The 21,449-nt window shown below is 39.3% G+C and overlaps 1 protein-coding gene across 3 annotated transcripts in view; it reads left to right on the top strand.

Annotated features, from left to right (window-relative positions):
* The window catches only part of MAST2 (microtubule associated serine/threonine kinase 2), a 208,734-nt gene that overhangs the window by 146,794 nt on the left and 40,491 nt on the right, over positions 1-21,449 (top strand). For all 3 annotated transcript variants that reach the window (XM_068963766.1, XM_068963764.1, XM_068963765.1), the window contains exon 5: positions 985-1,076. In XM_068963766.1, the coding sequence (XP_068819867.1) occupies positions 985-1,076 (92 nt within the window). The remainder of the gene's footprint in view (positions 1-984; positions 1,077-21,449) is intronic.

Here is a 21,449-nt window from a genome sequence, read left to right as displayed (position 1 = left end):
ATGGCTTCCCTTGCACCTGGAATGGTGCCTGGAGTGCAGTTGATGTTCAGTAAATATTTGTTTGAAAAACAGTGAAAGTGAAGTCCCTCAGTCGTGTCCAACTCTTTGTGACCTCATGGACTGTAGCCTGCCAGGCTCCTCCATACATAGGATTTTCCAGGCAAGAGTACTGGAGTGGGTTGCCATTTCCTTCTCCAGGAGATCTTCCCGACCCAGGGATTGAACCCAGGTCTCCCACATTGTGGGCAGACGCTTTACCACCTGAGCCACCAGGGAAGCTCTAAATACTTGTTTCGATGAATATAAATGACCAGGTTTCTTTAATGCCTTTAAAAGATGGGCTAACTTTCAAATAAATTTAAATATATTTTACATAACAGGGTGAGCATGAAATGACTTTTCAACATGATTTGACTTTCTTCAAGCACTAGAAAAATCCTCAGGCATTAAAATGTAAAGGAAAGCCAACTTTGTAGAAGGAACCCAGCCCTGCTCTGGAATTTATGGTGAAATGACACTATTAATTAATTGATTAAGCAGTTTGTCAAAGATAAATTCCATAGATTTAATAATTTAATCTTTATGGCAAGAACATTAATTTTTATGAGAGATGAGAATATTTATGGCTTGTGTTTTTTGTTTTCTGAATCAGACTTGCAGTGGTCACTCTTCGATATATACCATTTAGTGCATGGTTATTACATTTAGGGAACTCCTTGGATATTTGCTTGGGAAGCAAAACCTGCACATTGGAAAAGTGTAGTGGCAATACAAGAAAAAGTCAAGACAGTGTGAAAAGTTATTGCAAGATGGAACACAATAAATTATGAAACCTCACTGTACAAACAGTAATTGCTAACCCAGTTTAAAGTGTTACACTGCTCAGCTCATGAAATGATGTGACTTTGTCTCTTGATAGCCACTTAAGTTCTATGGGCCCATGATGCAACCCTGTTATAACTGATATTTGTGTTTTCATTGCAGCTGTCGGACAAGTAACCGTAAGAGTTTGATTGTGACCTCTAGTACGTCACCTACACTACCACGGCCGCACTCACCACTCCATGGCCACACAGGTGAGTGCTTAAAGATTAACAAAAGTGGAATACAAGAGTGGTCACAGATGCCCAATTTCTTTCCTCTTCTCACTGTGTGAGGTTCATCATGTTACAATATATTGTTTCTTCACTTGGCTGGCTGAAGCAGACAGAACTCATGGGCATGCTTTCTATGGGAGAGTGTGTTCAGTCTGTTTTTGACTCTTAGTTAGTTCTTGCCTTGACCTGTCAATATTCCTTTTGGTCTTGTGCATGTCTTGGGTCCACCACCCCTGTTCTGGTGTGTTGAGAGTGTGTTATGACTCCGGTCCTCTGGGACCATGTGATGAGGCCTCCATTAACATTTTGTCCTACCTTGCCCAAGAATTAGGGCTTACACAGATGGTTTTCTGCCTCATAGGACTCCTAATAACTTTCCCTCTGTTAGAACAGGAGTCAACAGTAGTGGGAGAACTGTTTGTTTCATGTTGACATTTACTTCAATTCCAGTATGTGGAATCACTGATCTCATGCATTCATTTGGAATATGGACTCTTCTAGGCAGTATAAGGACTGATGTACTTGCATCTGACTAAGGAATATATAAAAATTATGAGGCAGAGGACCTCATTGGAGTTAGCCCCGTGTTTTAGTTTAGACATGTATTCTTAAATCCCAGGGGAGTCAGACCCGGGGGCTCAGCTTTGTGGAAGGAGTTGCTCTACACTGTTCGCTGCTATGCTGTTTACAGTGGAAGTTCCAGACCTAGGGATAATGGAAATAGAACAGGCTTGGACCCATAGGAAGCCATTGCTGACTGGATTTGATAATCTACAAGCCCTGTCTTGGGCAATAAAAAGGTACCAAAGTAGTGAAACAGTATAGCATTAAACCAAATAAGACAGGTCTGTTCCACTTGAGTTTGTCTCCTTGCTTATAGTTCAGTGTGTCTTTGGAGAATGACTCTGAGGATGAATGGGGAATAGTTGTTTGAGCACCCTAAGAATCAAGTGATTCTGAAACTGATCTGTGTCCTTGAGATAAGGGTCTCACTTTATCAGACTCACTGAGATCCAGCTATTCAGTGTGCTCATGACCCTTTTCCAAGAATCAGTAGAATTCTCAAACACTATACTGACCCTAATATGAGAAGACACCACCAAGAGCACGGGGAGACCCAGGGAACTAGACCTGCTTGGCTTTTAAAGCGGACCTCTCGTTGTGCATAGGGACTTTTCCCTCAAAATGGACTGGGGTAGGTGTTAGCTCAGGTAGTGCATTCTAACCATGAACTTGGTAAAAACTCAGCATATATCTGACTTGGACTTTTTCGTCATGTAGAAATTAATTTAGCACTTCCAAATCTTGAACATAGTATCACAACTGTAATGTGAATGCCAGGCAGTAATTACTACTTGCAGCTTCTCTCTGATATGATTATCTCTTCATTTAGATTGCTGACAGAGTTTAGGACTAAATCTTCCCTACTCAGAGACTTTGATCGAGAACATCATCTGGCCTTTTCAGCCTGCCTGGGTCTGCGGACTCTAGCTTTATGTTAATACATATAACATGCTTGCTGCTGCTGCTGCTAAGTCACTTCAGTCATGTCCGACTCTGTGCGACCCCATAGACGGCAGCCCACCAGGCTCCCCAGTACTCCATAAATGTTAGCTATCATCATCTCTCTTAAACACTGCAGAAAATCTAGGTAGGCCTCAGATCCAGGGAGGAAGAACTGATGTTAAAACCTAGTTCATGACTGTAGACTCTTTACTTAACCCAATGTTGAGAAAGATCAAACTTCATATCGGATTAATTCTAAAATCTTATACATCCTGATATTTGGATCCACAGAATATTCTAAGACTCTTTATTTTCACTTTAAAGTCTGGAATGTGTTAAATAATATGGGGTCTGTTGAGTTGAAAGTAGGTTCATTTCATACAGTTTAGTTCAATATTAAATATTTACTAGGTGACAGAGGATGAGACAGTTGGATGGCATCACTGACATGGGTTTGACCAAACTCAGGGACATAGTGAAGCTGGCTTGCTACAGTTCATGGAGTCACAAACAGTTGGACATGACTTAGCAACTGAAGAACAACATATATAACTAGATTATAACTGTACGTAAGGTCAATTAAGCAGGCACTTAGCCGTTCTAGAAGTGGAACCTTTCTAGTTCATTGTGTTTTTTTTCTTTTAATTGATAAACTTTTTTAAGAGCAGTTTTAGATTCATGGTGAAACTGAGCAGATGGTACAGAGTTCCCATATACCCTGTCCCCACACGTGTAACCACCTTCCGCACCGTCAATATCCAGCACCAGATTAGTACATTTGTTACAGCTGTTGAACCTGCATTGTCGCATCATTATTACCCAAAACCTCTAGTTTACATTAGGGTTCACGCTTCTGGTGCATTATATGAGTTTTGACAAATGTATAGTGACATGCATCTATCACTGTTGTATCATGCAGAGGAGTTTTATTGCCCTAAAATCCTCTGTGTCCCATCTGTTCATCACTCTGTACCCCAACTCCTGACATCCACTAATCTTGTCACTGTCTCCATAGTTTTGCCTTTTCCAAAATGTCATGTAATTGGAATCATACAGTATGTAGCCTCTTCAGATTGGTTCATTTCTCTTAGTACTATGCATTTAGCTTTCTTCCATATCTGATCATGGTTTGACAGCTCATTTCTTTTTAGTGCTGAATAATATTCCATTGTCTGGACATACCACTCTCACTCACAGGTTTTCATGTGTACATAAATTTTCAGTTCATTTGGTTAAATACCAAGGAGGGTGATTGCTAGACTGTATAGTTTTATAAAGTGGCTGAACCATTTTGACATTCCCACCAGCAATAAATGAGAATTTCAGTTGCTCTACAGAAACTTTCTAACTTTTGGTATTGTCAGTGTTTTTTAATTTGGCCATTCTAATACATTTATAATAGTACCTGGTTGTTTCAATTTGCGTATCCCTAGTGATACATGGTATTGAAGATTTTGTCATATGCTTACTTGCCATCTGTGTATCTTCATTGATGATGTGTCTGTTCACATCTTTTCCCTACTTTTTAATCAGGTTGTTTATTTTCTTATTGTTGAGTTTTAAGTGGTTTTTTTGTATGTTTTGGATAACAGTCCTTTATCAGATGTCTCTTGCAAGTATTAATATTTGTGGCTTGTTTTCTCCTCTTGCAGAGTAGAAGTTTTTCATTTTACTCTAGACCAGCTTATCAATTATTTCTTTCATGGATTGTACTTCTGGTATTGCATCTAAAATGTCATTGTCCTGTCTCAGGTCATCAAGGTTTTGTCCTACGTTATATGCTAGGAGTGTGGTCTTGTGTTTTATGATTAGGTCTGTGATCCATTTTGAATTAATTTTTATGAAGATTTGCATCTGTTCTTTTTTTTCAGGTGGCTGTCCAGTCATTATAGCACTGTTTGTTAGGAAGAATGTCTTTTTTCTATTGTATCACTTTTGCTCCTTTGTCAAGCATTAGTTAATTACATTTTTCTGGGTCTGTTTCTGGCTCTGTTCTATTCAGTTAATCTATTTGCTCTTCCTCTAACATCACAAAGTTTTGACCACTGTGGCTTTAGAGTAAGTCTTGAGTTTGGTAATATCAGTCTTCCAACTCTGTTCTTCTTCAGTATTGAGTTGGATATTCTGGATATTTTGCCTCTGCATATAAACTTTAGAATCAATTTCTCCACCCGTAAAATAATTTGCTGAGACTTTGATTGTGTTTGTATTGAATCTACAGATCAAGTTGGGAAGAACTGACATCTTGACAGCGTTGAGTCTTCCTATCCATGAATGTGGAAACTCTCTACATTTAAGTAGTTCTTCTTTGATATCTTTCACCTGAGTTTTTAAATTTTCCTCATGTAGATCTTGTACATTTATAACTTGTTAGATTTATACCTAATTATTTCATTTTGGGGGTGCTAATGTGATTGATAATATTTTTAATTTCAAATTCTACTTGTTCATTGATGGTATAAAGTGTTGACTTTTGTACATTAACCTTGTATCCTGCAACTTTGATACAATCACTTTCTTGTTTCAGAAGGGTTTTTGTTGATTTTTTTCCCCCAGATTTTCTACATAGGCCATTATGTCATCTGCAAACAAAGACAGTTTATATACTTTCTTCCTTCCCAATCTGTATACTTTTTAATTCCTTTTTTTTAGCTTATTGTATTAGCTGGAATTTCCAGTATGATGTTGAAAAGCAGTGGTAGAAGATATAGTCATGCCATTTTTCTGATTTTGGCAGAAAAGCTTGAAGTTTCTTATCATTAAGTATCAATGTTAGCTGTATTTTTTTGTAGATGTTCTTTATCAAATTGAGGAACTTCCCTTCCATTGCTAATTAATTGAAAGATTTTTTATAGATGGATTTTAGACTTTGTCAAATGCTTTTTCTGATCTGTTGATGTGATCATTTGATTTTGCTCCTTTAGCTATTGGTGTAATGGTTTACATTAATTGATTTTCAAATATTGAACTAGCCTTGCATACCTAGGATTAAAACCCTCTTAGTTATGGTGTATAATTCTTTTTATGCATTGTTGAACTGGATTTGTTAATTTTTTGCAGAGGATTTTATTTCCATGTTCATGAGAGATACTGGTCTTTAGTGACTTTTCTTATAATGTCTTTGCCTGGTTTTGGTGTTTGGGTAATGATGGCCTCATAGAATAAGTTAGAAAGTATTCCTTCCACTTCTGTCTTCTTGAAAAGATTGTGGAGAATTGGTATAATTTCTTTTTGAATGTTTGATGGAATTCACAAGTGAACCTATCTGGGACCTGCTGCTTTCGGTTTTAGAAGATTACTAATTATTGATTAAATTTTTAATAGATATTAGCCTATCCAGATTGTCTGTTTCTTCTTGTGTGAGATTTGGCAGGTTTTAGGTGTATTTAAATCTGGGTATCAAATTTGTGGGCATAGAGTTGTGCATAATATTCCTTTATTATCCTCTTAATGGCCATGGGGTCGCAAAGAGTCGGACACAACTGAGCGACTTCGCATACAATGGCCATGGAATCTGTAGTAATACAGTATCTGTTCTGATGTTAGTGACTTGTGTCTTCTCTGCTTTCTCCCTTAGTTAGCCTGGCTAGAGGCATGTCCATTTTGTGGATCTTATCAAGAACCAGTTTTTGGTTTTGTTGATGTTCTCTATTGATTTCCTGTTTCCAGTTTCATTGATTTCTGCTCCAGTATTTTTTCTTTTCATCTGCTTATGTTAAATTTAATTTGCTCCTTTTCTGGCTTCTTAAGGTGGAGGCTTAGGTGATTAATCTTAAATCTTCCTTAATTAATTAATCAAGATTCAATTTTTATTTTTTGGCTACAGCACGCAGCATGGGCATGTAGGATTTTAGTTCTCTGACCAGAGATTGAATGCACGCTCCCTGCATTGGAAGCGCAGAATCTTAATCACTGGACGGCCAGAGAAGTCCCAAAATTCAATTTTTAAAGGTTATACTCCATTTACAGTTACTACGAAATATTGTCTATATTCCCCCATGTTGTACAATACATCCTTGTAGCATATCTTTTTTTTTTATTCGGCCACATCATGCATCATAAGGGGTCTTAATTCCCCTACCAGGGATCAAACCCGTGTTCCCTGTAGTGGAAGCCCAGAGTCTTAACCACAGATTGCCAGGGAAATCCCTCTTGTAGCCTGTCTTATTTCCAGTAGTGTGTACCTCACGCTCCCTCACCCCATTGCCCTAACTTGATAAGTTGTATATTCATTTTTATTTACTTAAAAATACTTTAAATTTTCTGTTAAGATTTCTTCTTTGACCTATGTGTTATTTTGAACTGTGTTGTTTAATCTTCAAATATTTGGGGGTTTTCCCAATTGTCTTTCTGTTTATTGATTATTAGTTTAATTCTACTGTGATCTGAAAGCAGATGGGTGAATTCTTTTCAATTAAATTTGTTGTTGTTGTTGTTGTTCAGTCAAAAAGTCATGTCTCACTCTCACACCCCATGGACTGCAGCACACCAGGCCTCCCTGTCCCTCACCATCTCCTGAAATTTGCCCAAGTTCATGTCCATTGAGTCTGTGATGCTGTCCAACCATCTCATACTCTGCTGTCTTCTTCTCCTTTTGCTTCAATCTTTTCCAGCATCAGGGTCTTTTCCAATGAGTCTGCTCTTCCCATCAGGTGGCCAAAATATTGTAGCTTCAGCTTTACATCAGTCCTTCCAATGAATATTCAGGGTTGATTTCATTTAGGATTGACTGGTTTGATCTCCTTATTGTCAAGGAGCTCTGAAGAGTCTTCTCCAGCACCATAATTAAAAAACATCAGTTCTCAGTGTGCACCTTCTTTATGGTCCAGTTCTCACATCCGTACATGACTACTGGAAAAACCATAGCTTTGACTAGACAGACCTTTGTTGGCAAAGTGTTGTCTCTGCTTTTTAGTACACTGTCTAGGTTTGTCATAGCTTTCCTTCCAAGAAACAAGCGTCTTCTAATTTCATGGCTACAGTCACCATCCTCAGTGATGTTGGATCCCAAGAGAGAAAACTGCTTCCACTTTTTCCCCTTCTATTTGCCATGAATGATGGGACTAGATGCCATGATCTTAGTTTTTTAATGTTGAGTTTTAAGCCAGCTTTATCATTCTCCTCTTTCACCCTCATCAAGAAGCTCTTATAGTTCCTCTTTGCCTTCTGCCATTTCAGGGTATCATCTGCATATCTGAGGTTGCTGATATTTCTTCCAGCAATCTTGATTCCAGCTTGTAAGTCATCCAGCCTGGCATTTTGCATGATGTACTCTGCATATAAGTTAAATAAACAAGGTAACAATATACAGCCTTGTCGTACTCCTTTCTCAATTTTGAATCGGTCACTTGTTTCATGTAAGGTTCTAACTGTTGCTTCTTGACTCACATACAGGTTTCTCAGGAGATAGGTAAGATGGTTTGCTATTCCTATCTCTTTAAGAATTGTCTACAGTTTGTTGTGAAACATACAGTCAAAGGCTTTAGCATAGTCAATGCAGCAGAAGTAAATGTTTTTCTAGAATTCCCTTTCTTTCTCTATGATCCGACAAATGTTGGCAATTTGATCTCTGGTTCCTCTGCCTTTTCTAAACCCAACTTGTACATCTGGAAGTTCTTGATTCAAATACTGTTGAAGCCTAATTTGAAGGATTTTGAGTATTACCTTGCTAGCCTGTGAAATGAGTACAATTGTCTTGTAGTTTGAACATTCTTTAGCACTGCTTTTCCTTGGGATTGGGTTTCCCCAAAATGTCTGGAATGTACTTACTTCCACATTCTTTTGATTAGTGTTAGCAGATCTCTTTACTCTATCCATTTGCTTTTAATTTACATGTGCCTTTATATTTTAAAAGGCTTCCTTGTAAAATTACACTTAGTTGGGTCTTGTTTTTATTTTTTTTAATCTATGTACCAGTCCCAATCTTTTTAATTTAGACTATAAACCTATATGCAGGTCAGGAAGCAACAGTTAGAACCGGACATGGAACAACAGACTGGTTCCAAATAGGAAAAGGAGTATGTCAAGGTTGTATACTGTCACCCTGCTTATTTAACTTATATGCAGAGGACATCATGAGAAACGCTGGGCTGGAGGAAGCATAAGCTGGAATCAATAACCTCAGATATGCAGATGGCACCACCCTTATGGCAGAAAGTGAAGAGGAACTAAAAGCCTCTTGATGAAAGTGAAAGAGGAGAGTGAAAAAGTTGGCTTAAAGCTCAACATTCAGAAAACTAAGATCATGGCATCCAGTCCCATCACTTCATGGGAAATAGATGGGGAAACAGCGGAAACAATGTCAGACTTTATTTTTTTGGGCTCCAAAATCACTGCAGATGGTGAGTGCAGCCATGAAATTAAAAGATGCTTACTCCTTGGAAGGAAAGTTATGACCAACCTAGATATGGCTCAGAGGTTAAAGTGTCTGCCTGCAATGCGGGAGACCTGGGTTCGATCCCTGGGTCAGGAAGATCACCTGGAGAAGGAAATGGCAACCCACTCCAGTATTCTTGCCTGGAGAATCCCATGGACAGAGGAGCCTGGTGGGCTACAGTCCACGGGATCGCAAAGAGTCGGACACGACTGAGCGACTTCACTCACTCACTAGATAGCATATTGAAAAGCAGAGACATTACTTTACCAACAGAGGTCCGTCTAGTCAAGGCTATGGTTTTTCCAGTGGTCATGTATGGATGTGAGAGTTGGACTGTGAAGAAAGCTGAGCACTGCAGAATTGATGCTTTTGAACTATGGTGTTGGAGAAGACTCTTGAGAGTCCCTTGGACAGCAAGGAGATCTAACCAGTCCATCCTAAAGGAGATCAGTCCTGGGTGTTCCTTGGAAGGACTGATGCTGAAGCTGAAGCTCCAATACTTTGGCCACCTGATGGGAAGAGTTGACTCATCGGAAAAGACCCTGATGCTGGGAGGGATTGGGGGCAGGAGGAGAAGAGGACAACAGAGGATGAGATGGCTGGATGGCATCACTGACTCGATGGACATGAGTTTGAGTGAACTCCGAGAGTTGGTGATGGACAGGGAGGCCTGGCGTGTTGCAGAGTCAGACACGACTAAGCGACTGAACTGAACTGAACTGATAAATGTTTAAGGTGATTATTGATATAGTTGGGCCTCCCAGGTGGTGCTAGTGGTGAAGAACCTGCCTGCCAATGCAGAAGATGTAAGAGATGTGGGTTTGATCCCTGGGTTGGGAAAATCCCCTGGAAGAGGGCATGGCATCCCACTCCAGTATTCCTGCCTGGAGAATCCCATGGACAGAGTAGCCTGGTGGGCTACAGTCCACATGGTTGCAAAGAGTCAGAAACAACTGAGCGACTTAGCACGCTCGCATTGATATAGTTGTTGTTCAGTTGCTCAGTCGTGTCCAATTCTTTGTGACTCCATGAACTGCAGCAATGCCAGGTTTCCCTGTGCTTCATCTCCTGGAGCTTGCTCAGACTCATGTCTATTGAGTGTGATGCCGTCCAACCATCTCATCTTCTGTCACCTCCTTCTCTTCCCGCCTTCATCTTTCCCAACATCAGGGTCTTTTCTAATGAGTTGGCTCTTTGCATTGGAGCTTCAGCTTCAGCATCAGTCCTTCCATTGAATATTCAGGATTGATTTCCTTTAGGATTGACTGGTTTGATCTCCTTGCAGTCCAAGGGACTCTCAAAACTCTCCAACACCACAGTTTAAAGGCAGCAGTTCTTTGGTGCTCAGCCTTCTTTATGGTCCAGCTCTTTGATATAGTTAGATTTGTGTGTGTTAAGTCGTTCAGCTGTGTCCGACTCGCTGCGAACCCATGGACTGTCCATGGACTTCTCCAGGCAAGAATACAGGAGTGGGCTGCCATTTCCTTCTCCAGTTAGACTCGTATCTACCATTTTTGCTACTGTTTTCCATTTGTTGCCTGTGGTCTTTGTTCCTGTTTTTGTCTTCTACTCTCTTCTGGTTTTAATGGAGCGCTGTATATGATTTATGCTTCTCTCCTTTGTTAGCATATCAGCTGTATTGTCCTTTATTTTTTCTGTGTGTCTGTGTATGTTTTAGATTTTTCAGAATACATTCACAGCTGATCCAAATCCACTTTCAAAAAACATTATACTGATTCAGAAGTAGTATAAATTCCTTATAATAACAAAATAATCCTAATTCCTCCCCTCATCCTTTGTTTCATTGCACTCATTCATTTCACATATCCATTAGCATAAAAACATGGATAGAATGTTTTTATGAATACATAGTTAAATGTGTTTTTGCTATTATTATTTTGAACAAACTGTTATCTGGTAAATAAAAAATATAAGATATCAAGGTTTTAATTTTACCTTTACTAATTTCACCCCTAATGCTGTTCTTTTATGTAGGTCCAAGTTTCTGACCTATATCATTTTACTTCTCTTAGAACTTTTTTATTTGTTTTTTTTTACCACATGGCACAGCTTGCAAGATATTAGTTCCTTGACCAGGGATTGAACCTGGCCTGGGGCAATGAAAGCTCCAAGTCCCAACCACTGGGCTACCAGGGAATTCTCTTAGAACTTTCAACATTCCTTGTAAGGCAGGTCTGTTGGCAACAAATTCCTTCAATGTTTGACTGTCTAAGAAAATCTTAGTTTCTCTTTCACTTATGAAGAATAATATTGTAGAGTACAGAATATTAGGTTGGTGGGTTTTTTTCCCCTCTCAGCTCCCTTGTTTGCATGATGTCTGAGAAGTAGAATATAATTCTTTTCTTCTCTGTAGATAAGATCTTTTTACCATCTGGTTTCTTTCAAGATTTTTTTCATTGTCTTTGATTTTTTTTCTAAGTTTGAATATAGTATGCTGGGTATAGTTTTTTTGGCATTTAATCCTGCTTTGTGTTCTCTGAGTTTCCTGGATCTGTGGTTTGGTGTCTGACATTGATTTGGGTAAATTCTCAGTCATTAATTGTTTCAAATATTTCTTCCGTTTTCTTCCTGTGTCATTTCCATTACACAAGTCTTACACCTTTTGTAGTTGTCCCACAGTTCTTGGATATTCTGTTCTATTAATTTCAGTCTTTTTTTCTCTCTCTCTTTTTAGTTTTGGAAATTTCTAGTATCATTCCTCAAGGTCAGAGATTATTTTCTCAACTGTGTCCATTCCACTAATGAGCCTTTCAAAGACATTCTTATTAATTTTCTTATTGATGGACATTATAGCAGTCTGGGCCTAATTAGGAGACAGAAACCACACAGTGATTTAAACAGATGAAGTTTATTAGAATTATAAACTGTGACAATAAAAGAAGAGCAGAACTGGCCCGTAGCCACTGAGCAATCAGCGTGGCAATCAGCACGGCAGCTCTCCAGAACACTTTACAGCAGCCAGCATCCGGGCCTGCACAGAGGGTAGGTGGCATGGAGTATATTATATCCCTCAGGAACAACATGGGAGACAAACACTAGGGTATAAAGAGTGAACCAGGCAAGCAGAGGCCATCAGGGCACTAGTGTGGGCATGCCTGGAGCATACAGTGTCGTTTCAGGGAGGACTATGGAAAGGTGATCACTAGGTCAGGTTAGGATGCAAGGCTGACAGCATGTGACTAGGTCAGCGCACCCCTGCCTGTCCTCACTGCCACACTACTGACGGAAGGTATAGTCGCTGGGACTGCACCCTGAGCTGCTTCGTTGTACAGTGTCCCTCCAGCGCCCTCTACTAGGAAAGTTTAATGTGTTTGCTCTCAATGAAATGCCTAAACAAGCAGAAGATATTAAGAAGAGATGGCAAGAATAAGCTATACAAAAAAGATCTTCATGTCCAGATAATCACAATGGTGTGATCGCTGACCTAGAGCCAGACATCCTGGAGTGCAAAGTAGAGTGGGCCTTAGGAAGCATCGCTACGAACAAAGCTAGTGGAGGTGATGGAATTCCAGTTGATCTATTTCAAATCCTAAAAGATGATGCTGTGAAAGTGCTGCACTCAATATGCCAGCAAATTTGGAAAACACAGCAGTGGCCACAGGACTGGAAAAGGTCAGTTTTCATTCCAATCCCAAAGAAAGACAATACCAAAGAATGCTCAAACTACCACACAATTGCACTCATCTCACCCGCTAGCAAAGTAATGCTCAAAATTCTCCAAGCCAGGCTTCAACAGTATGTGAACCGAGAACTTCCAGATGTTCAGGCTGGATTTAGAAAAGTCAGAGAAACGAAAGATCAAGTTGCCAACATCCATTGGCTCACAGAAAAAACAAGAGAGTTCCAGGAAAACATCTACTTCTGCTTCATTGACTACACCAAAGCCTTTGACTGTGTGGATCACAACAAACTGAGGAAAATTCTTAAAGAGATAATTTAAGATTAAAATTAAATTTAATTTTTACTTACCTCCTAAGAAATCTGTATGCAGGTCAAGAAGCAACAGTTAGAACCGGACATGGAACAATGGACCTGGTTCTGAATCGGGAAAGGAGTACATCAAGGCTATATTTTGTCATCCTGCTTATTTAAATTATATGCAGAGTACATCATGCAAAATGATGGGCTGGATGAAGCACAAGCTAGAATCAAGATTGGCGGGAGAAATATCAATAACCTTAGATATGCAGATGACACCACCCTTATGGCAGAAAGCGAAAAGGAACTGAGGAGCCTCTTGATGAAAGTGAAAGAGGAGAGTAAAAAAGCTGGCTTAAAATGCAACTTTCAAAAAACTAAGATCATGGCTTGATGAAAGTGAAAGAGGAGAGTAAAAAAGCTGGCTTAAAATGCAACTTTGAAAAAACTAAGATCATGGCTTCAAAAAACTAAGATGGGCTTCCGGTCCCATCACTTTATGCAAAGAGATGGAGAAACAATGGAATCACTGAAAGACTTTATTTTCTTGGGCTCCAAAATCACTGCAGATGGTGACTGCAACCATGAAATTAAAAGACGCTTGCTCCTTGGAAGAAAAGCTATGATAAACCTAGACAGCATATTAAAAAGCAGAGACATTACTTTGCCAACGAAGGTCCGTCTAGTCAAGGCTATGGTTTTGCCAGTGGTCATGTATGGATGTGAGAGTTGGACCATAAAAAAAAGTGAGCCCCGAAGAATTGATGCTTTTGAAGTGTGGTGTTGGAGAAGACTCTTGAGAGTCCCTTGGACTGCAAGGAGATCCAACCAGTCCATCCTAAAGATCAGTCCTGGATATTCATTGGAAGGGCTGATGCTGAAGCTGAAACTCCAATACTTTGGCCACCTGATGAGAACTGACTCGTTTGAAAAGACCCTGATGCTGGGAAAGATTGAAGGTGGGAGGAGAAGGGGACAACAGATGATGAGATGGTTGGATGGCATTACCGACTCGATGGACATGAGTTTGAATAAGCTCTGGGAGTTGGTGATGGACAGCGAGGCCTGGCGTGCTGTGGTCCATGGGGTCGCAAAGAGTCTGACAGAACTGAGCAGCTGAACTGAACTGAAAGGAATTATCTTCTCTGTGACAGAGAAGGTATTAAAGGATGAATTTTAGAAATATCTGATTGATAACTAGCACAAATATTTAGATTGTTTTCAGTTCTTCACTATTTTATTCAGTGTTGCAACAAACATCCTTCTTCATATTCTTTTTGTATATATGCATCAGTCAGTCCGTTCAGTCACTCAGTCATGTGTGACTCTTTGCAACCCCGTGGACTGCAGCATGCCAGTATATATATGCATAAAGACTGTCTGAGAAAAAAAAGACTGTCTAAAAATGTGTAGGATGAACTTGCTGAATCGTATTTTCAGAGTAAGATTAACAGGTCAGTGGGTGTATTTATATGATGTCTGTTCCATGTCATCTGATTCTAAACTGGTGTAGTGGGACTAAAAGTGTGTCTTCCTTAAGCCTTCAGCCCCTGTCATGCAGGGTCAAGAGCAATCTCCAGTAACCCACTCCTCTTTACTCCCTAACACTTCCAGTCTTCCCGTCTCTTATCTGTCTTGAATCCACTATGGGCTAATTTCATTATGCCTGGCTGACAGGAACCCCCAGATATTTGAGCCTTCTATCTCCTACACTCCTAGTTCCTGTAAATCTCTGAACATTTCCTATTCTGACCTTTTTTTCTCATCCCTCTCTGACTCTGAGGACTTCCAATGTACCGTTTGGACTCAGTCCATCAGTCTAGTTCTAATGAACTCCTGGGGAAGAAGGAAAGGTTAGAATACTGGCTGTCTGCCGCCCTCTTTCCCCCTCCCCTGACCTCTGATCAGTGGGCCTGAAAGGGAGAGTAGATGTTCTTGTCTTTTCAGTATTGTCCCTCTCTTCTTCCTAGTGCCCCAAAACTTTGAATCTCATACCATTAAATACTATCACTTATCATTAAATACCATCATTGCAGCTGTAAATATCTTAGTTCTTGACTCACTTTTACTCTTCAGTTCTAACTCCTCTGTTATTCTTGATAGTTTGAATACAGATATGTTGAGGTTCTTTTCAGTGCTTAGGACTTGCAGTTCTTTGAACCTATCTTCCAGTGAGTTTCTCCTCCAAACTTCCTTGGTCACATATGCCCTGTACCATATATTTAGACTTTGTTTCCATAATTTTAGTTTCCTTCTTCCCTCTCTCCAAGTACTAACCCAGTCTTTCTCCTATGCCATCAGAAATATCCCCCAAAATCAGTCATTTGATTCCAGGACCTCAGGTCCTTGGAACCCTTAAATATGTTAAGTTTGAGATGCCTTTTAAGCACTGGCATGGGCATGTCAATATATTAATCTTGACTTCAAGAGAGAAGTAGGGCTGGAGAGTGCCTGGCAAGAGAATATGAGGAGCCAGCAGGGTACTACCCCATGTTTAAGGCCCAGTGGTACAAAGGGGAGGGTGAAAGCAAGCAGTCATTACTTGAGAAAGCTGCAAGGAAATCTGTGCCCACAGGGACAGTCAAGTTTCACCTAATTTGTTAAGGGCTATACTAAATGTATGTCCAGGATGTATGGAAATACAAAAGTAAAGATATGCTGGCATTTTAAAAAGACCAGTTAGAGGCCCCGGCCTTTGTCAAGATGTAAGCAAGGGAGTACTAGAAGGGAAAAGTTATGTGGTCAGATCAGCTGGAATTAAAACTAATTGTCTCCAGATTTCCTGTTCAGATGATTAATGAGTGATGACACCCTTAAATGAAATTGAAGAGAATAATAGATTTAGGGGAAGAAGAAAGAAGATCCCAGAAACAAATCCATATATATGTGGCCATTTGATATATGACAGCGGCAACATTGGAACAATTGGACATTCATATGGGGAAATTGAAAGACTTAGCTCTTACTTCACAAAAATCAATTCCAGGTGAATGGTAAAAATTTTTTTTCAGCTTCTATAAGATATAATTAATGAATAAAATGGTAAGATATTTAAAGTACACATATGAAAATTTGATATACATGAATTGTATATTTAAATGTGAAAACCCAAACACTAAACTTTTAGAAGATATACAGTAGAACATATTTATTTTTTAAAAAGGACAGAAAGAGAATTGGTAATGCATACAGCGAGTTTTTTGTAAAGGACATACAAAGATAGTATGATTGGAAAATGGCCAAGGGACTTGAACAGGTAGTTCACAAAAGCAATCTAAATGGCCAATAAATATGTGAAAAGATACTTTAATCTCATTGGTTATTATGGAAATGCAAAATAAAATCACAGTGAAATACCATTCTATTACCATCAAACATGGCTTAAATTAAAATGACAGAACCAGGTGTAGATAAGTATATGAAACAATGGGAGCTCTTAAGCATTACTGGTGGAACCATACATTGGTAATCTATTTTGCAAAAACAGTTTGGCATTTTCTTAGGTGAGTTTAAAAACAAACTAGAGCACAAAAGGTCACATATTGTATGGTTCCGTTTCTATGAAATGTCCAGAATGGGTGAATCCATAGAAACAGAAAGTAGATTAGTGATTGCCAGAGTCTTGGGAGTGAGGGGAATGAGGAATGACTGTTCACAGGGGCCGTTTCTTTTTTGAGTGATAAAAATGTGCTGGAAGTAGATAGTGGTGATGTTTGCACAACTTTGTGAATGTACTAAAACTGCTACACTGTGCACATTAAAAGGAATTTTATTACATGTGAATTGCATCTTTTTTTTTTGGCCACACCAGGCAACTTGTGGGATCTTAATTCCTTAACCAGGGATTGAACCTGGGCTGGCAGTGAAAGAACAGTGTCCTAATCACTGGACCACCAGGAAATTCTCTATATCTCAACTTTTTTAATTGAGAAAAACTAAACTCAGGTATTAAGGATGCCTGTTTAGTTGGTAAAGCTGTAAAGAAATGATTGCCATAAAAGTCAGGGTGTTTACCTTTAATGGAAAAGGGGAGGGGCTTTGACTGGAAAGGTTTGACTAGAAGAAGGCATTTTGGAAGATGGCATCGTTAACCTGGATGGTATTTATATAGGTGCTTGCTATATAATTATATTACTTTATTACTAGTTAAACTGTGTAAATGAAGCAACTGGTTCAAGGTCAGCTGATTGCTCTGCCAACTGAAAAAAATGCACAACGTGAGAGTTGTGAGTTAAGTTTTATTTGGGGCAAAATGAGGACCAAAATGAGGACTGTAGCCCAGGAAATAGCATCTCAGATAGCTTGGATAAACTGCTCCAAAGAGATGGGGGGGAAAGGTCAGTGTATATGTGATTTTGGTGAAGCAGGGAATAGATGCAATCAAGCACATATTTTTGCAGAAGTTTTCTGCCAGTCTTGTTAAGGTTACTGCTGGTCACGAGGAACAGTCATCACCAGGAAGGATTTTAGTGCTTTTCTAGATATGAGGAGGTGCATGAACTGGACTCATAAAATTTTCTCTTGAAAATACCTAACTATATGAAGACCTGTTCTGCCAGATTTTCCCAGAACACAGATTGCCTCATTTCTGATCTCCACCCTGAATTCCTTTCAGGGGATGTTGATGATCAGCAGTGCAGTGGCTCATACTTTGATCCTTGTAGAGGTAGATGGCAAGTGCCAATTTGTAGGTAACAGCTCCCAGTTCTATTTATCTTTTATTATAGCTTGTTTCTCTGGGATGGATGACTGCTTGTCTTTTAACAATTTCTTCCAGCTCCTTGGTGAAGTTGAAAAAACCTGCTTCTTGGGGTGCTGGGTTTTCTATCAGATTTTTTCTCCTTGTTGAGCAATTTCTGACTGTTTTCAAGGATAAGTTACTTTCAATGATGTAATTTTTTTCCCCTAGAGCCAGAATTGTGGATGTAAGTCAATAAGAAGAATCAATTTAATTATTGTCTTCAAAATGTTCACATCTTGATCTTCCCTCAAAAGAAGACCAATTCAAATTATACTGATTTTATTCTGTCATAGTCTTCATACTAGTGATTTTTGGTCTCTTGATAAAATGAATATTGGAAAGTAGAGAAAAAGGCACAAACATTTTAGACCTTAGCTTCTATATAATAAATAATTTCTATGGTCTTTATCCCAGGTTCCTGGCACAGAGCTTCTAAAAACCTTGGAATTTTCTGAGAAAGTCTATGCCAGTGAAGTAACTCAAGGTGTCCCCCTAGATAGCTCCAGGATGGAGTCTTGTCACCAGGAAAACCAACCACATAAATAGAGAGTTGGAACTTTGGTTCAGCCCCACCTCATGAGGAGGGGAAGGAGCTGGAGATTGAGTTCATTGTTTAGCCAGTGATTTAATCAATTGTTCTTACGTAGTGAAACTCCAATGAAAACTGTAGACACCAAATCTCATAGTAGCACTATAGTAGCACTTCCTGGTTGGTGAACACATTTATTGTGCCAGGAAGCAGGACGCACCCAGATTCCACGAGGAGGGTGCACAGGAGCTCTGTGTTCCTTTCCTGATTTCACCTGTGTGCATCCTCTCTAATAAAATGTAATGATGAATATGAATATGAATTCTGTGAGTTGTTCTAGTGAATTATTGTAGCTGGAAGGAAGGCAGACATGGAAACCTCCAGATTTATAGTCAGTAGGTCAGAAGTACAGGTACCTCCCTCCTCCCAAGATAAATGGCTGATGTAGAAAGTGAGGCAGTCTTATTAAGGACTTTGCCCTTAACCTGTTGGGTCTGTACTAACTCTTTGAGGTTGGTGTCAGAATTGAAGTACACCCAGTTGGTGTCAGAATAGTATCTTTTTTGAAAAATATGTTGGAGCCTGGCCATTTGGGAAGAATACTTGTTATAATCAGTTTATTATTTCATCAGCTTCCAGGTGGTAGGAATCCATTGTTATTTACCCCTGAAACACGGATGCTTTTTACCAGAGATTACGGTCTCACACCTAGAGGCCTGATTTTGGATATGTCCTGGCGACGACTCCCATTACTTGCAAGCCATTTCCATTCTGTGATCTTGGCAATGTTTGGTATATAAGACATTGAATTGTGAACCAACTCTAAAATGTTCTAATGAACAGATGTGTAAACCTTGGTGGTGGTGGTGGTGGTGGTTTAGTTGCCAAGTCGTGTCTGACTCTTGCGACCCCACGGACTATAGCCCACCAGGCTCGTCTGTCCATGGGATTTTCCAAGCAAGAGTACTGGAGTGGATTGCCATTTCCTTCTCCAGGGGATCTTCCTGACCCAGGAGTTCAACCTGGGTCTCCTGCATTGCTTCCCTGGTAGCTCAGATGGTAAAGCGTCTGCCTACAATGCGGGAGACCCGGGTTTGATCCCTGGGTCGGGAAGATCCCCTGGAGAAGGAAATGGCAACCCACTCCAGTACTGTTGCCTGGAAAACCCCATGGACTGAGGAGCCTTGTAGGCTATAGTCCATGGGGTCAGAAAGAGTCAGACACGGCTGAGCGACTTCACTTCACTTCTCCTGAATTGCAGGCAGATTCTTTACTGACTGAGCTATGAGAGAATGATAAATTAATAAGTACTTACCTCATTGACACTGAAACAAAGATGTATACCATATGGTGCCCTTAATTCTGGTAAATGCCATCAAGTGTTCAAATATAGGCAAGCAGAGGAGAAAGAGGACATACATAGTTCAGGTTAAATAGGCTTTCTTTGTTTTTAAATTGATTTCTTCAGTTATCTTTGTGATTTTCTTTATTCTGGGTTTCATTTGCTCTTCTTTTTCTAATTTCTTAAGATAAAAACTGAGGTCATTGAACTGACTTTTCTTCTTCTAAAAATATTTATTTACTTGGCTGCGTCCAGTCTTCATTCCATCGTGCAGGATCTTTCCTTGCAGCTAATGGACTCTCTAATTGTGGCATGGACTCAGTAGTTGTGGCATATAGGCTTGGTTGCTCCATGGTGTGTGGGATCTTAGTTCACTGACCAGGGATCGAACCTGCATCCCCTGCATTGCACAGCAGATTCTTAACCTCTGGACCACCAGGGAAGGCCCTCATTCTTTTCTAGTACAGGTATTTATGTAGTGGTATGTTTTTCTTGCTATCAAACTGCTTTAACTGATATATTTTCATTTTTATTTAGTTTAAAATGCTTTTCTAATTTTGCTTTGCATTTCTGCCTTCATCCACAAGTTATTCTGAAGTGTGTTGTTTAGTTTGCAAATATTTGGAGATTCTCCAGAGGTCTTTCTATTAATGATTTCTAATTAAGTTTCATTATGCTCACAGAACATACTTTGTATGTCTTGAATTCTTTAAAATTTATTGGATCTTCTTGTTTTATAGGCCAGAAGATGATCTTAGTAAATGTTCCATGTTTACTTGAAAAGAATGTGTTTGGTAATGTTCTTTAAGTGTCATTTAGGTCAGGTTGGTTGATGAGTGCGCAGGTGCTCAGTTGTACCTGAGTCTTTGCAGCCCCATGGACTGTAGCCCACCAGGCTTCTCTGGTCATGAAATTTTCCAGGCAAGAATACTGGAGTGGGGTGCCAGGATCTTCCCGACCCTATAAATTTCCACTCAAATGATGAAAATTTGGCTCCAACCACCCATTATCCATATATATTTAGTTTTTCAATTCCACTGTACACAGTACCAGTGTCAAAATTGTTTTCCCCATAGTCCCACGGGAAGCATCTTTATAGACTGGAGTAGAGTATGTATATCTAGTTCCTTTTGCCTTTAGACTCCATTCATTGTCCATCTTTTTATGACTTGATAACTGATTTTTTTTTAGTGCTGAGTAATTTCATCGTCTACAGGTACCACAGTTGTATTCATCTACCTACTAAAGGATACATTGGCTGCTCCAAGTTTTGGCACATATCAATAAAGCTGCTATCAGCTTCTATGTGCAAGTTTTTATGTAGACAGAAAGTTTTCTGCTCAACTGAGTAATTACTTAGGAATACAGTTGCTGGATTATACAATAAGACTGTGTTTAGCATTATAAGAAATTGCCAAACTATCTTCTAAGGTGGCTATACCATTTTGCATTCCTACTAACAATGAAAAAGTTCCTGTTATTCTACATCCTTATTAGTATTAGATATTGTCAGTTTTTTAGCCATTCTAATAGATGTGTATGGGCATCCCTTTATGGTTTTAATTTATGATTCCCTATGAAAAATGATGTTGAGCAACTTTTCATGTGCTCGTTTGCCATCTGTGTATCTTCGTTGGTAAGATGTCTGTTCAGATCTTTTTCGCCCTATAAAATTGGTTTGTTTCTTATTGTTGAGCTTAAAAGTTCTTTGTTTATTTTGGATACAAGTCTTTTGTATCCAAAATACAACATGTTTTGCAAATATTTTTTCCCAGTCTATGGCTTGTCTTTTTTATTCTCTTAACAGTGTGCATTGCAGAGCAGCTTTTTATTTTAATGCAGTCCAACTTATTAATTTTTTTCATTGATCGTGCTTTTGGTTTCATATCTTAAGAATTCATCACCAAAGTTGGGGTCAC

The sequence above is a fragment of the Capricornis sumatraensis genome, chromosome 2, assembly GCF_032405125.1.
Source record: "Capricornis sumatraensis isolate serow.1 chromosome 2, serow.2, whole genome shotgun sequence".
In the NCBI taxonomy this organism is placed as follows: domain Eukaryota; kingdom Metazoa; phylum Chordata; class Mammalia; order Artiodactyla; family Bovidae; genus Capricornis; species Capricornis sumatraensis.
The sequence above is the reverse complement of the archived record's forward strand: the minus strand, read 5'-3'. Positions and strand labels throughout refer to the sequence as shown.